This window comes from Anolis carolinensis, chromosome X, assembly GCF_035594765.1.
Source record: "Anolis carolinensis isolate JA03-04 chromosome X, rAnoCar3.1.pri, whole genome shotgun sequence".
NCBI lineage: Eukaryota > Metazoa > Chordata > Lepidosauria > Squamata > Dactyloidae > Anolis > Anolis carolinensis.
Window position 1 is genome coordinate 6,490,684 of NC_085847.1, and position 14,388 is coordinate 6,505,071.

General features: G+C 50.0%; 1 protein-coding gene across 8 annotated transcripts in view; it reads right to left on the reverse strand.

Moving 5' to 3' along the window:
• aifm3 (apoptosis inducing factor mitochondria associated 3) overlaps positions 1-14,388 on the reverse strand; it is a 21,851-nt gene continuing 7,463 nt past the window's right edge. For 3 of the 8 annotated variants that reach the window (XM_062958770.1, XM_062958769.1, XM_062958771.1), the window contains exons 3-23: positions 11,701-11,838; positions 11,304-11,471; positions 9,142-9,355; positions 8,324-8,433; positions 8,122-8,231; positions 7,902-7,946; positions 7,431-7,527; positions 7,144-7,256; positions 6,886-6,972; positions 4,912-5,003; positions 4,604-4,734; positions 4,130-4,245; positions 3,937-4,008; positions 3,550-3,613; positions 3,349-3,425; positions 3,126-3,243; positions 2,891-2,989; positions 2,604-2,679; positions 1,062-1,166; positions 847-867; positions 1-575 (exon numbers count right to left, since the gene is read on the reverse strand). In XM_062958770.1, coding sequence (XP_062814840.1) covers positions 536-575; positions 847-867; positions 1,062-1,166; positions 2,604-2,679; positions 2,891-2,989; positions 3,126-3,243; positions 3,349-3,425; positions 3,550-3,613; positions 3,937-4,008; positions 4,130-4,245; positions 4,604-4,734; positions 4,912-5,003; positions 6,886-6,972; positions 7,144-7,256; positions 7,431-7,527; positions 7,902-7,946; positions 8,122-8,231; positions 8,324-8,433; positions 9,142-9,355; positions 11,304-11,471; positions 11,701-11,838 — 2,093 coding nt within the window. In that variant the 3' untranslated portion in view covers positions 1-535. Of the gene's footprint in view, positions 576-846; positions 868-1,061; positions 1,167-2,603; positions 2,680-2,890; positions 2,990-3,125; positions 3,244-3,348; positions 3,426-3,549; positions 3,614-3,936; positions 4,009-4,129; positions 4,246-4,603; positions 4,735-4,911; positions 5,004-6,885; positions 6,973-7,143; positions 7,257-7,430; positions 7,528-7,901; positions 7,947-8,121; positions 8,232-8,323; positions 8,434-9,141; positions 9,356-9,631; positions 9,845-9,913; positions 10,567-11,303; positions 11,472-11,700; positions 11,839-14,388 lie in introns of those variants that run through there. The other 5 variants (XM_062958772.1, XM_062958773.1, XM_062958776.1 and 2 more) reach the window with 5 other exon arrangements.

Genomic DNA, 14,388 nt, shown 5'->3' on the forward strand with positions numbered 1-14,388 from the left:
CGGCGTGGTATTAGTTTATTAAGAACCTAGAAAAAGAGATGGTTCGTGACGCATGTGGCAAAGTCGGCGGAGGCTTTCAACCGACACGGGAAGGCAGTCTTCTTCAGTCTGGGCTACTGCATCTCCCATCATTTCTGTTAACTGCAGCCCAAGATGCCTGGGAGAGGCTGGATTTGGGGAGGCGGAGACCAAGGGGGGCAGGACAATGAAAGGCAGAAGAGGACACGAGGGCCTCCGCTCTTGGAGGGGGCAGAATTCTTCTCTTGTGGGGGCAGCAGGCTCCTTTGTGCCTCCCACAAGTACGTATCCAGCGAGGCCCCCAAAAACAGACCCAATGCTTCCCCCCCCCCCTTGGTCTTTGGGGTTTCTTAAAGTGCAGGTGGATCTCCAGTGTGGATGTTCCCAAGCATGGGAGATTTGGGACGGCAAGAGATGAAGAGCCCGGCTCGGGGAAAGAGCGGAGAGAAGCGCCGGGTTCCTCAAAGTCACATCTCCTTCTTGGAGCGATGGCCAAGCCCTTGGAAAACTGGGGCTGTTAGGACCCTTTCCCGGTTAGCCAAGACATGTCTCCGATTCTGCCAGACAAACGAAACAAACCAGAAAATGCTTACACAATGGCTTTTTTGGCACGCTTCCATCCAAGATCAGAGACCCAAAAAGGACCATTGGGAAGAATGGCAGGCTGGGGGAACCAACTCGGAAGCCACGTGTAGCCCAGGGCTCTCACTTTTTTCATCCCTGATCTACCAGAACAGAGGCAATATCCTTTTTTTTTTCAATCCAAGTGAAAGAGGGAAGGGATTTCACATCCACAACAACCCGAAACACGGACCAAAGCGTACGTACTTGCCGTAGCGGATGAAGAGCCTTAGCGTGCCGCAGGGAAAGGAGAAAGAGACAAAGGGTGAGAGAGGAAGCCAGAGGGGAAACCACAAGAAATCGAAGCTGGTGTCTGTTTCTGTGTCTTCTTCTTTTTTAAAGGACAGCACATACAGTCGAGCCAAGGAACCCATCCCCCCAAATGCTGGAGATGCCAATTCCGCCCCGGGTCATTGACTTACTCCACGTCTCGTTTCCGGATGGTTCTCCCGGCGCCCATGACGTCCGCGACTTTGGAGACCAGGGGGTCGTAGTTCATGCTGGCCACAGCGACCACTTCATCGTTCCTAAAGGAAAAGATCAGAGAGTTTGTGGTGAAGAGTTGATGGTAAACATCCCCCAAACCCAGCTTGAGAGCCAGCGGCTGCATTGGGTGAGGAAAGCCCACGGAGATGCCAATCGGGGCACAAGGAGGGTGACTTTCCCAGCCCTTCCTCCCTGGCAACAAGGCTGGAGCAACCCCATCACCACTTCAGCCTCATTCACTGGATGGTGCTGGAAACATCCTGCTCTACCCCCAAAAGCCTTGCTTTGATGCAGCCGCTGGCTCTTACAGTGGACGTGGGCTGTCAGGCTAGAAAACCTTATTGAGCTGGCCAATGAAAATAAGTAACCCGTGTAGGTGGAGGCACCAGACCCCATCTGATCTTGGAGGCTAAGCAGGGTCAGTCCTGGATAGGAATTGGATGGTGGAAAGAACTGGCAAAACCACCACTGCAGAGCCCTACAAAAGTCACCGTTCCCCAATGGGTCCAATAAAAGATAGACAACCGATAGTATAATCATAGACACCCACAACTCAGCAAAAGAGAGAGAGCGGAACACACAGAGCGGGTCCCATCACCGCCGGGGAGGAGTGAGAAGAATGGGGCGTAGCTACAGGGCAGGGCAAAAGGAGGGCATGGCCCCCTCAAGAGGAACTCAGTCTCCCCATGGCATTGCCCTTCACCCCACACTTTCCCAGCTTTGCCGTCGCTTTGAACTGCGGCATTGAGAAGTCAAGGGAGGCCCCCTGATCTGCGGGCCTTGAAACCACGGATAGTGCTGAACTCGATGTTTTCGCGGATACCACGGAATGGTACGGGAAGAGCGAGAGATGTAACGAAAACCTCAAGAACCCAACTGGGTGGGCAAGGGGCCCTTCCTGAAGAGGTCAAGGGAAGGGCGTTCTGGCACCCAAATGCTAAGCGCTTGGGGAGCAAAGGGAAATTTCATGGGAGGGGCTGGACTTTTCTCGGCGCGCCCTCTTTTTTGCCCCCGCAATAGCGACGCTCCCGGAACGGTGTCCCAAATGTCCCAATTTCCAAGCCAAGCACCCCAAGGAGCTGTCAGTGGGCAGGACGGTTCAAAGTTACCTCCAGGATTCTACGCAGGGGGTCACCTGATTGTACAATGACCATCGCTTGGGGACCCTCCTAGACGGCAGAACAACACACAGTTCAGGCGCTGTGTCCCCATCACCATCTTGCTCCAGTTGGCAAGCAGCCGCTCCTTTCTTGCGGTGACTTTGGGTGGGTCCAGTCCGCATCCCCTTTCCCTCCCAAATCACTGCACCAGGGCTCACCCTCCGCTCTGCTAGGCATCTGCTTTCCGTCTCAGAGGAAACAGGCCCAAGGAAATGTCCCTCATCCAATCTCCCAAAGAGAGAAGGCGCAATCGTCTTATTAAAGGTATGTTCCCTTTTTCTATGTGACATTCAAGGCCATATGTCTCAAAGCACTCACTTGGTGTAAAAGGCTACAAACTTCAGCTCATCCAAGTCCCCCCGAATGATCACGTCATCAAAGCCTTCTCCGTGACCTGGGGGGAAAAGAGGGGAACCATGTCGGTATATTGAATCCCACTGGGGAGATGGGGCAGGATACGAAAATAAAGTTGTTGTTGTTGTTATTATTATTATTATTATTATTATTATTATTATTATTATTATCGACACAACCTAATTTGGGGACACAGAAAGAAGTGGGCCATATACAGCCCACGGGTCGTCCTTCTCCCCACCTGGCCTTACCTGCATAGCGGATGCTCTTCCCAAACATCGCTGTCCACAGGTAAGGGACGGTGCTGATTTCGGTCCCATGCGCCAACATGTTTAGGGCCGCTATGCGCCCTGGAAAGAGGTAGAGAAACAACAGCATGAACAACCCAAGTCAGATTTCTTGTTATCGCATTCAAAAATGCTCCGTCTTGCTAACCATCCGGCTTTCTGTTTGCGAATATGTTGCTACTTCCGAGGTGGTGCCTACCGTGCATGTGTGCCATCTGCCAATGAGGGATGTTCACCTTCTTGTTATTCCGCAGCGACAGCGGGAAGGCCACGGCGTCTCCAGCTGCAAAAACGCCCGGGATGCTGGTCTGCATCATCTGGGAAGAAGAGGGAAAGGGGTTGGACGTGTCCGCGGGGAATGCACGTCCCACCAAGGATCTCCCAAGGGGAAAGGGAAAGAGTCAAGTGTTTGGGAGGCTCACCTTATTCACCGCAATGAAACCTTTCGAGTCCACATGGACACCGCTCTGCTTCAAGAAGCCGGTCGCCGGGGTGGCACCTTCCCAAGAGTCAAGGAGATGCCATCCTTGGTGGGGGGCTCTAGAGACAAGCCTGCCCTCCAAGCAACCCACCCTATGCAGCTTCCAGGATCAGAGGCCTTTCCCAGTCACCCAAGCACTCACCTATGCCTATGACACAGACATCGGCCCGGAGAACTTTGCCGCTCTTCAGAACCACCTCTTTCAGCTTTAAGGGAGACAAGGAAAGGAGAGGCTTGGACCCAGACAGCCCGCGGCGTCCCTTCTACAATCCAAGATCCACCATTCGACGTCTGCCTTGTGCAACATCAATCTCTTTATACGAAGCTATACACTTGAAGGAGTAAGTCAACCCTAGTGTTGAATGGCACCGTTGTGTGACTGACTTAAGAAACCCAAATGTGTGATTTCACAATGGTGCCGCATTGCTGTTCCATGTTCAACAGAAATGTCCACCTGCTTCCCAAGATGCCGAGGACACAACACAAGCCCCACAATGCCTTGTCCCTGCAATGGTTGCAAAGGCTTTACCTTGCCCTCCTGTTCCCGCAGTTCGGAGACTTCGGTCTGCATGTAAAATTTCACTCGGTTGTTCTCAAACATCTGCCCGAAAGTGGAGGAAGAGGGTTGAGGATTATTTCGATCAGATCTGACTCATGGAGGACATTCGGAGCATCCGTCCAAAGACCTTCTCAGCCCATCTCCCGTCCATCCGTGCGCTTACCTTCATGAGGGCCCGGCCAACCTTCTCCCCAAAGAACTTCTTGAAAGGCACCTCTTCCAGCTCCACCACCGAGACGGAGTGGGCCCGGTCGGAGAGATAGGCCGCCACCTCCATGCCTGGAAGACACAACCATCCATGATGGGGCTGAAGAACCTTGAGAAGGTCCCAAGGAGATCAGAAGGTGGAGATGGATGGAGCTAGTGCCAAACCGGCTTGAGGTTGAGCCTTCCCCACAGGCTAATTTCCAATTATTGATTGTTAATTTCTATTTATTGGTTGTCTCCCAAGATGGGATTCTGTATCGGACTTATGGTCCCAACATGAATCTTAGGGTTGGAAGAGACCACATGGGCCATCTAGTCCAACACCCCCAAGAGATGGCTTTGAGTGATCACAGCATTCCTTTCTAACTCACTGCATCCATTGAACCAACTGTTGGTTGGTCCCTTTGGTCAACTTTCCTCTCCAACCCACCTAGGAAGGAGGCTCCGACCACGACGGCGTTCTTGCTGGTGGCCAGCTTGACCACCCGGTTGGCGTCTTCCACGGTCCGGATGGTAAACACATTCTCCACTTCCTTGCCTTTACAGCTAAGGGTTTTAGGCCTGGAAAGACACAAAATGCCATTTGGGGACTGCCCTCGGTGTCAAAAATGGACACTACAAATGTCCTATTAGACAAAGAAAACAGGTTTCGGGACACAATTTCCCATGTTTGCCAGACATCACCGGGGACTGTCCTTCGCTCTGTCTTCTTTGCCTCCAAAGCTTCTGGTTCCTTACGTGTTCCCAGTTGCAAGGAGCAGCTTGTTATACTCCATCTTGAACCCGTCCTTGAAGACCGCCGTCTTGTTCTTGACGTCAACGGCCACCACCTGAAACCATGTGGAAGGAGGGAACGCCAGTTCTTTCAGTGCCCCCCCAAAAGGACATCCGAAAGCATAAAAAAAACTCTGGGCAGAGAGGATTCCTGGAAGAACTTAAGCGGCTGAGAGGGGAAAGGAAGGGGCCTGAGGCTGTTAGGAATGGTGGGAGTTGCAGTCCAAAACACATGGAGGGAAGGCCCAAGTTGGCCCAGGCCTGTATTAAGGCATGAGGCCACTACAAACAGAAATACAATCCAATAATAGAAACTATAAGACAGTTTTTCATATATATGCTACCGGCATGGAACATTCAATGTGCAGACAAGGATTGTAGAGATTCAAATTATAGTATATGATACAAAATACACGTTTCTAAACCAAAATCATCCTTGTACAGGAAAGACGAGAATTCCTAAAGCAGAATCCAAAACAATATAATCAGTATAAATCAATATAATCACATACTGTTTTAGATTCTGCTTTAGGAATTCTCGTCTTTCCTGTACAAGGATGATTTGGGTTTAGAAACGTGTATTTTGTATCATATACTATAATTTGAATCTCTACAGTCCTTGTCTGCACATTGAATGTTCCATGGTGATAGCATATATATGAAAAACTGTCTTATAGTTTATATTTTTGGATTATATTTCTGTTTGTAGTGGCTTCTTGCCTTTGTACTTTGGGGAACCCCTTCTCTGTATTGTCCATGCCTGTATTAGACATTTGTAAAGATGCAACTACCCAATAACAAATCTATTCTCCCCCAATTTTTCTTTTTCCTTGCTCCTCCCCAAGTAAATGTTTAATAAACATTATTGGGGTGGGGTGGGGACAAACAAACAAACAAGACTGTCGAGTTTCCCCCTCTCGACTGCAAACGCTGCCAAACCAGCTGGGCCGGTGACATGGGCGATCGAGATCCTATCTCTTCAGTCCTATCTTGCGAACTTTCCAAAGGAAAATCCAAAGCAGCTGAAATTACAGCTCAAATCTTATTGCAAAAATTTGCTGGGGATCTTTTTTTAAACGCAATGCACAGCACCCTGAGATTGGAACCCCTTATGGGAAACCTAATAATAATAATAATAATAATAATAATAATAATAATAATTACACAGTTGTGGAAAAGAAAAAGGTTTGGATCATTGATGTCGCCATCCCAGGTGACAGTCGCATTGACGAAAAACAACAGGAAAAACTCAGCCGTTATCAGGACCTCAAGATTGAACTGCAAAGACTCTGGCAGAAACCAGTGCAGGTGGTCCCGGTGGTGATCGGCACATTGGGTGCTGTGCCAAAAGATCTCAGCCAGCATTTGGAAACAATAGACATTGACAAAATTACGATCTGCCAACTGCAAAAGGCCACCCGACTGGGATCTGCGCGCATCATCCGAAAATACATCACACAGTCTTAGACACTTGGGAAGTGTTCGACTTGTGATTTTGTGATACGAAATCCAGCATATCTATCTTGTTTGCTGTGTCATAATAATAATAATAATAATAATAATAATAATAATAATAATAATAATAATAATAATAATAATAAATTATTACTAATAATAATTTTATTAATATTGGGTGCCGTGCCAAAAGATCTCATCCGGCATTTGGAAACAATAGACATTGACAAAATTACGATCTGCCAACTGCAAAAAATCCAGCATATCTATCTTGTTTGCTGTGTCATACAATATAATAATAATAATAATAATAATAATAATAATAATAATAATAATAATAATAATAATAAATCCAGCATATCTAACTTGTTTGCTGTGTCATACTATGTTGTTGTGTCAATAATAATAATAATAATAATAATCTTTATTTTTCTATCCCACCTCCATCTCCCCACTCAGGGTGGCTCACATGGGGAGCACTACCTGCATTTCGGTCAGGACCTCGATGTCATAGGTCCGGAAGAACTCTTTGGGGCGCAATGCAATCTGGTCTGCGTGGGAATCCATTGACTGGAAAAAGAAGAGGATTTCGGAGTGAATGCGTATTCAGAAAGAAGGGGTGTCACATAGACTGGAAGGAACTTTGGGGGTGGGAAATGACAACCAGACGCCAACTGAGTTGCACCTACTTGGCACCCATTGGGACTTGGGAAAAGAGAAAACCCCTCTGGACATGCAAACCTTGCTTAGCTTGGGTCTGTCGTAGGGCAAGTGCCTGTCCATGGTGCACATCACAATCCGGTCCGAGAAGCCCTCTTGCCGCAATGTTTCGGCACATACCAATCCGGCGGGACCTGTGGGAAGCCAGACATGGTTGTGCAAACCTCACTTTGTTGTATGGGTTGAACAGTGACGCAACTTCCTGGTGGGAGGCGACCACAGCATATCCACCGTAGTATTCTCTCTAGGAATGTCTAGGTCTGGCCCAAACCCAGCTCTTGCCTCCACCCTTCACCTGTCCATCATACCTGCCCCGATGATGAGCACGTTGGTACTGCTGATGCTGTAGTTGCTGAGGGAGATGCACTTGCCCATCACTTTGGTGCGCCGTTGCGTCTGGAGAGCCTGTGGGCCGTGGAGGAGATCCCTGTCAATGGTCCGTCCAAGCTCAGCTCAGGGGCCGGCTCAGGCCACCTGGGACCCAGAGGTGGGCATTCAAGGCAGCCACGCCCTCCTGCCCATCCTTCCCCATGCGTGGATTAACACAACGCTCTCCCCCATGGGATTAGCAGACCCATTCCTTGCCCATCGAGAAGGATCAAGGGTAGGAGATCCTATCAATCAACAGTCAATTGACCCCCACAAAAAATGCTGCATGTGCTCTCCGTGGTGCTGAAAGGGTTTGGGGTGGAAGTGTTCAGCACCTTGGAGGCCGCCTTCTGAACCCAAACCACTCCGCTGCCTCTGCAAACATGAGCCACGATTCTCCCAGGACTCACCTGTTTGCTCGCTCGAATGTACACCTTCTCTTTCTCGATTTTCACCTAGGATGAAACGTCAGCATTGAAAAAAGCAGTCGCAAGGTGGAAAACCGGCCCCTGAAGCCTGCCGTAAGTTGCCGACGGCATCCTAAACGCCCCATAGCCAGAGCCAAGATGAGTGATTCTGCCACTTTAGAGAACCCTGGGATCTGTAGCTTCTTGAGAGCAGGACTCTCACCTGAAATTTGGGCAAGCTGTCCAAGCCGGGGAAGTCTTCGATGTCTCCCGTGCCGATGTTGAAGCAGGCCCCGTGCCAGGGGCAGCGGATGCGTCCCTTGGACAGAACCCCTGCGGGAAAGAGGTTGGGAGCACCATCATTCCAGCTGGCCACTTCCATTTCTAGGAAGTGTCTCTTCTATCCTTGAGGAGACCAGACTGACCTTTCACCAGTGGCGCACCATAATGGGGGCACTTATGACCCATGGCATAAAACTCCCCGTTTTCTTTCACCAGCAAGGCCTTGCCGCAGCCCAGATCCACCTCTCGCATCCTAGAATGAGAAAATGGGGGTTTTTTTTCAATGGCTGAGATAGTTCACCGTGGTCGGCGCTTTGCCATTTTATGGCTCCACAGCTATGTCGCAGAAATGCAAGGAGACCCTAGACGTGGACTGCGAAGATACGCATCTGGGGAGGAGCAAGAGCCATCCACCGGGCGTCGGACACATTGAGCACATTGGATACTCTGGTGTTCCAGATGTCTCTCAGATTGCATGACAGGTGGCCAAGGAGGAAGGGACTTCTGGGAGTTGAAGTCCCAAAGAGCTGGAGGACGCAACTGCGGAACTGCAGAAACCCGCCATTCAAGTCAGGTCGTTTACAAAGGTGTACGTCGTCTGATTGGATCCTCAACAGTGAATCCTATGCATTGACTCTGGATCTGATGGAGCCGTACAGTGTGGGGTTCATGGCTTTGCATTAAGGATAATAATAATAATAATAATAATTTATTTCTTATGTGCCACCTCCATCTCCCCGAGGGGACTCAGGGCAGCTCACATGGGGACAAAGCCCTAAAAACAACCGTTGACAGGATCTCCCTATATATTATTATCTTCTGTATTTTGTATATTAGCACTTAAGAGACGGATGCTAACGGATGGGTCCATGGTTAAGAAACTATAATAAAATGCACAATATCAATGATATAGAAATGACAGAAGGACACACACGAGTGGAAGAAGTCATCTGACACTCACTGCCCGTTGTCCAGGTCTTTGACGTAACAAACGGAGGCCTCCACCACGTCCTTCAGGTTCCGGTAAGGGTTGAGGGCGACGGGGTGCTCCTCCAGCTGGTAATGCCGCGAGGTGCCGTTGGCCTTGTAGATGATGGGGCTGGCCTTCCCGTTGGGCGACATCTCCTCCTTGGCCCGCTCCTTCTCTGGCAGGACCACCTCGATCTTCACCTCGACTGCGAAAGAGAGACCAAGAGAGCGGCCGGAAGTCTACTTCTGGTTTGGCAAACGGGGCCGACCCATGGGATCCCTAGGGCTGACCCCTGGCTTGACTCACTGTCCACGAAATGCTCAGCTGGGTCTTCTAAGAGTGAACCGACAGGGTGCCTCTTGTTTTTTAAAATGCAACCCAGAATGGGACGCAACGGTCCCGGTGACTCTCGGGAGGGGTCGTGTCACCTTTGCGGCACTAGAAACGACCCACCCTCAGCTCAGCCCAGACCTCAACGTACCATCTCCAAGGCATCTCGGCAGGAACCAGTTTCAGGCAGAAAGCTGCCCTCAGTGATCCCGGTGCAGACTGTGCTTGCGGAATCTGGAGAAACCGCATTCATTTTGGGAAAGTTTCTGGCCCTCAAGGCAGCCGGGGGAAACGGCACACAGGACGAGCTCATAATAGACAGTCATAACATTATGATCCCACTTTGATGGCCTTGCCTGTATCCAACAGGCTCCTAAGGCAACGCTAGACATTCCCCCCCCCCCCCCAAAATTACAAATCCCACGATTCCTACTGCAGAAGAGGGCACAAACTCCTTCGAATCTGAACCACGGAGAAGGTTGGCACGAACAGAAGGCGGGTTTCAATGGAAATCTTTGGGAAACAGATCTTTGGCCGAACCATATAGGATAGCCAGATTGTCCCGTCTCTTCCAGCCAAGGATCCGGCCCCTTCGAGGCCAAGGTCCAAAGAAAACTACGTCGCCCGGCTTGGCAAAGAATGCCGCTCCAGGAGCAATCGTCTCCCAGACGTTGCGTCATATTTTGAGACCGATTCCAGACCTATTTAAACCGCCGTATTTAAAGAGGGGCTGGGAGAGAGGGAGCCGGCTTGTTTGCTGGCACCAGAACACAAACCAGTGGATTCCAGGGAGGAGAGAAGACATCCCACTTCAATATAGGGAAGCAGGTCTGGAATGGAAGAGTGGCTTGACAGTGGAATATATTGCTTGGATAGTGGCTGAGTCTATCAATAGAGGTCAACTGGGCATCTGTTGGGAGGGCTTGGGTTGTGTATTCCTGGATGGCAATGGGGCTGGGCTAGATGGCCTTTAGGGTGGCTGGGTTTGGAGTTTGGTGGCACGCTGTGAGCCAAGCCCACCTGCCACCCCCGCCGTCTCATAGCTGCCTGGAGGCAATGCAGGCCTTGCCCATTGTCGCCGGGCTGGCACGGAGGGCCCCTCTGCCCCCCCAAGACACCCCCGGAGAGGCAACAAGGAAGGCCAGAGGATCAAAAGGAGCCTTGGCTGAACGGCTCAGGGGCTGGGAAGGCACCCAGCGGCTCCCTTCCAAGCGCTGCCAAAGCCGTTGCCAATTAGCGGGTCCCTGTTGTGACCCCAAATGTCACCTTGGGCACGGCGCATTCAGCTGCCTCTGCGGATTAGCTATTTGTTTCCCCTTTTAAAGCAAAAAAATAAATAAAGAGATCCCATTTTCTGTTCCGATGGGAAAGCGTACCTAACATATTCAGAGACTTTTCATTCTGGAGAAAAGCATTCCCGAGTGCCAGGGAATCTCTGGCTTGGCACCGCATTGGGCACAAGAGGGGCAGATTCCCACTCCTTGGTAATACGGACATACTTCTCACCGCAAAGCTCTCGTTTACAAGGGCTTTTCCCATCAGTCCGGCCCACCGTTGCCCTATTTCTGCCTCCTCCTCTTTCCAGCTGGAAGGCTTTTTAGCAGCCTCTGGCATGGAAAGGAGGCGGGACAGAGAAGCACCAACGTTCACCACTACATGGCAAAAACGTCAATGGAATCACGGAATGAATTAATGCTGCCGCTTAATCGAGAAGCAATTCTGGAATCAATTGTCCACCCTTCCGGTCATTGTGCCATGATTGAAATTGCGATTTGGGCCTTCATTGGTTCATCCGTGGCCCCCGGGACCGGGCGCATATTTACCCCGTTCGTTGCGTGTACTTTTTCTAAACCTGGGCATGGCGGCCTCGGCGGTGGTCCAGTCCCCGGGCACATCCTCCGCGCCCCAGGATTTATTGAGAATCAGCCTCAGCGGGGCCGAGAGCTCCTCGGCCAACTCTTTCAAGACCTCCGGGGGCAAACTCTCCGCTCCTGGGGAGGGAAACACGGTCAGCTTGGAGCGGGTGCCGCCTCCCTTTCGTGTGGGGGGTAACAAACATCTCGGCCCCTCATGGGGTTGATGAATCCATTCCAGAATCTAGTCTGAACTTTAGAGCAGGGCAGACATTGGCAGGTGCCCAACGGTATGAACCCAGCTGGTCCCCAATCTCTGCTCCAAACAGCCCTCAATTCCACCCCTTCCCTGACCCAGCTCCGTTACCTTTGGCATGTCGGAAGTCGTCGGAAAGGGGCCCCGCGGCCTCAATTTCCACCCGCGGAACCAGGCCGCTCATGCTGCGATGGGACAAGGAGGCCGACGGCGCTGGACTCTGGACTCTTGAGTTCGAAAGTCTCCACCCTGGCCATAAAGTTCAGATGAGGCCCCGTCTAAACCTGACTGTCATCACTTTTCCCCTGAATTACATGCGCCGCCGCTACCGGACTTCCTCGTGCCAGTCGAATGCCGCTGGCAGCAAAGAGTCCCTTACGGATTTTAGTCAGAACTGTTTATGAGTGAGGATTCAGCACCTTGGAGAGCTCTGTAAAAATGGGAGCCAACCAGGGAGAGGGCCTAATGCAGTGGGTGCCAACTGAAAACGGAAAACTCAGGGTTGCTCCAAGGGGAACTGATCTGGGCCCGAATGCCAAGAGGAGCAAGCGGGAGAGTCCCAGTTTGGCACAGTCACTCTGCACATCCTCAGGAACACAGGCGCATGCCATTAATTGCAGAGCTGATTCCCGACGCTGGAAATAACACACTGCAGAGGCCCGGGAGGAGTCCTGCCAGCCTTCCAAGGAGTTGGCTGGCGTTCCTAATGCTCCCATCAGGAAACGGCCGTCACGTGCCACGGATTAAAGCCGTGCGGTTGGCGTTGCCAGGGGAGCGTTGCCCCTTTGCCACCCCGGCCAAGGGCTTAACCTCTCCAAACCCGGTCCAAGGAAAACTCTGGCCTGCCAATCGGCTTGCAGGGAAGTTAAGAAACTTATCGGTTCAAAGTCTCCCATGCTGGGAAACTATACACCTTGATGTTATTTTAATAGCCAGGGCGGCATCCTGGGATACATAATTGTTGGAAGCGCATAAAATCCTGCAACCTTGCTCCTCCCTGAGCTACAAATCTCACAATGTGGTCAAGAAGGCAAAAGCTAGCTTTTTTTATAAGTCACCAGACTCCATCCATTCTATTTCTGCACTTCAAACTTGGTTTGCAGCAACCGGGGGAAGCTGAGGACAGCAGAGGACAAGAGAGGAAACCAGGACATTGTAAATGCATCTGGAAAGATGGGATGGCAGAGGAGTAATTGTTCCTATTAAGATGGGATGGTTGGAAGTTACATAGTTAGTTTTTCTTTCCTACAAATGCATGCAAATTCCCCTCGTTTAACCTTTTCTAGCTTTGCTCCCATAAGACAAGCGTAGGACTCGGAGGATGAGCCATGCCGGTAGCCGCCAATGAGCCTGCAATTCAGGGGAAAAGTGAAGGTTGTTAACACAGGGAATAGGCCTCATTTGGATTTTATAGCTGGGAGGGAGGGCAAGGCCATGGCACATCTCGGGCAGCGGGCACCAAGGGGGCATTGCCACTTCAAGGTTGGTTTGGTGGGATTTTTCCCCTCGTTCTTTGGGCATTTTGGGGGCACATCATATGAGTCTGGAAACCTCCGTTCCCTGAAAATCGCACATCCAAACAGTGGCCCATCCCGGTACACTGGCTAGCTGTGGATTTTGGATGTGGCAGTCCAAAATAGAATTATTATTATTATTATTATTATTATTATTATTATTATTATTATTATTATTATTATTATTATTGCCAGGACCTGTTTGCCAAAGGAAGAAGGCTTTTGTAAAGTCAGTCTACCCGATGGGAAGTGGCTGCATTTCTCCGGACTCAAAACCAACAAGCCCTTTGATGACTCAAGGATGACCTCTGTTTATCATTACCTGCCGAACGTCCTCAGCAAATGGCAGAGAAACCAAGAGATTTCTCTGGGGCAGATCCAGGACAGAGGATGCGCTTTAAAGCGGGTGGATTTGTCTTCGGGGTGGAGGTGGCATCCGGAGGCCCCTGAGCCTGGCACTGCGCCACCAAGGGCTTAACATTTTTGGGATTCCTCCTGCAGCCGTGCATCTTTTGGGTTGACTTTTTCCAGGACTCAGCGGCGCAGATTTGTCGGCCTCCACGGAAGTCATTAGCACCCACGGTTTGATGCAGTTTGGCACCGCTTTGCACTCCTCTCTACTATGGGAGTTGTGGTTTTACAATGTTTATATAACCTCAGGAGTGGTTAATATATTAATATTAATTATATATTATATATTACATGTAATATTATTAATAATATTACAATATATAGATATAGTACAATATGGTAATTTATTGCCAGCATTGTGCTATGCTAATAATATAATATTGTATGTAAATGTAATTTGTAAGCCACTCTGAGTCCCCTTTGGGGTGAGAAGGGCAGGATATAAATGTATTAAATAAATAAATAATACATAAATAAATAAATATGTCTACCCATCTGGATTACTGCAATGCGCTCCATCTGGGACTACACTTGGAGACTGTTCGGGAAACTTTAGCCAGTCCGAAAAGGCTGTAAATCATTGCGTATGATATTCAAAGAGCTCCACTTGCCACTGGTTTGTGACTGGGCACAATTCAAAGTGCTGACCCTGACTGATAAAGAGCTCTATATGGCATCGGGACAGACTGTTGGAAAGGCCAGTTTCAAAATGGAATGAAAGTGCTCCAGGCGTACATCACCACCACTTTTTTTTTTCCAGAGCAGTGTCAGAGCAGAGAAAATGCAAAGATGAATAAGTAACGACCGAGGAGATGAATAAGTCAGTGCCAGACTTTGCCAAGTCCGTGCCGGGCACCCAAGGCTGCAACCCTAC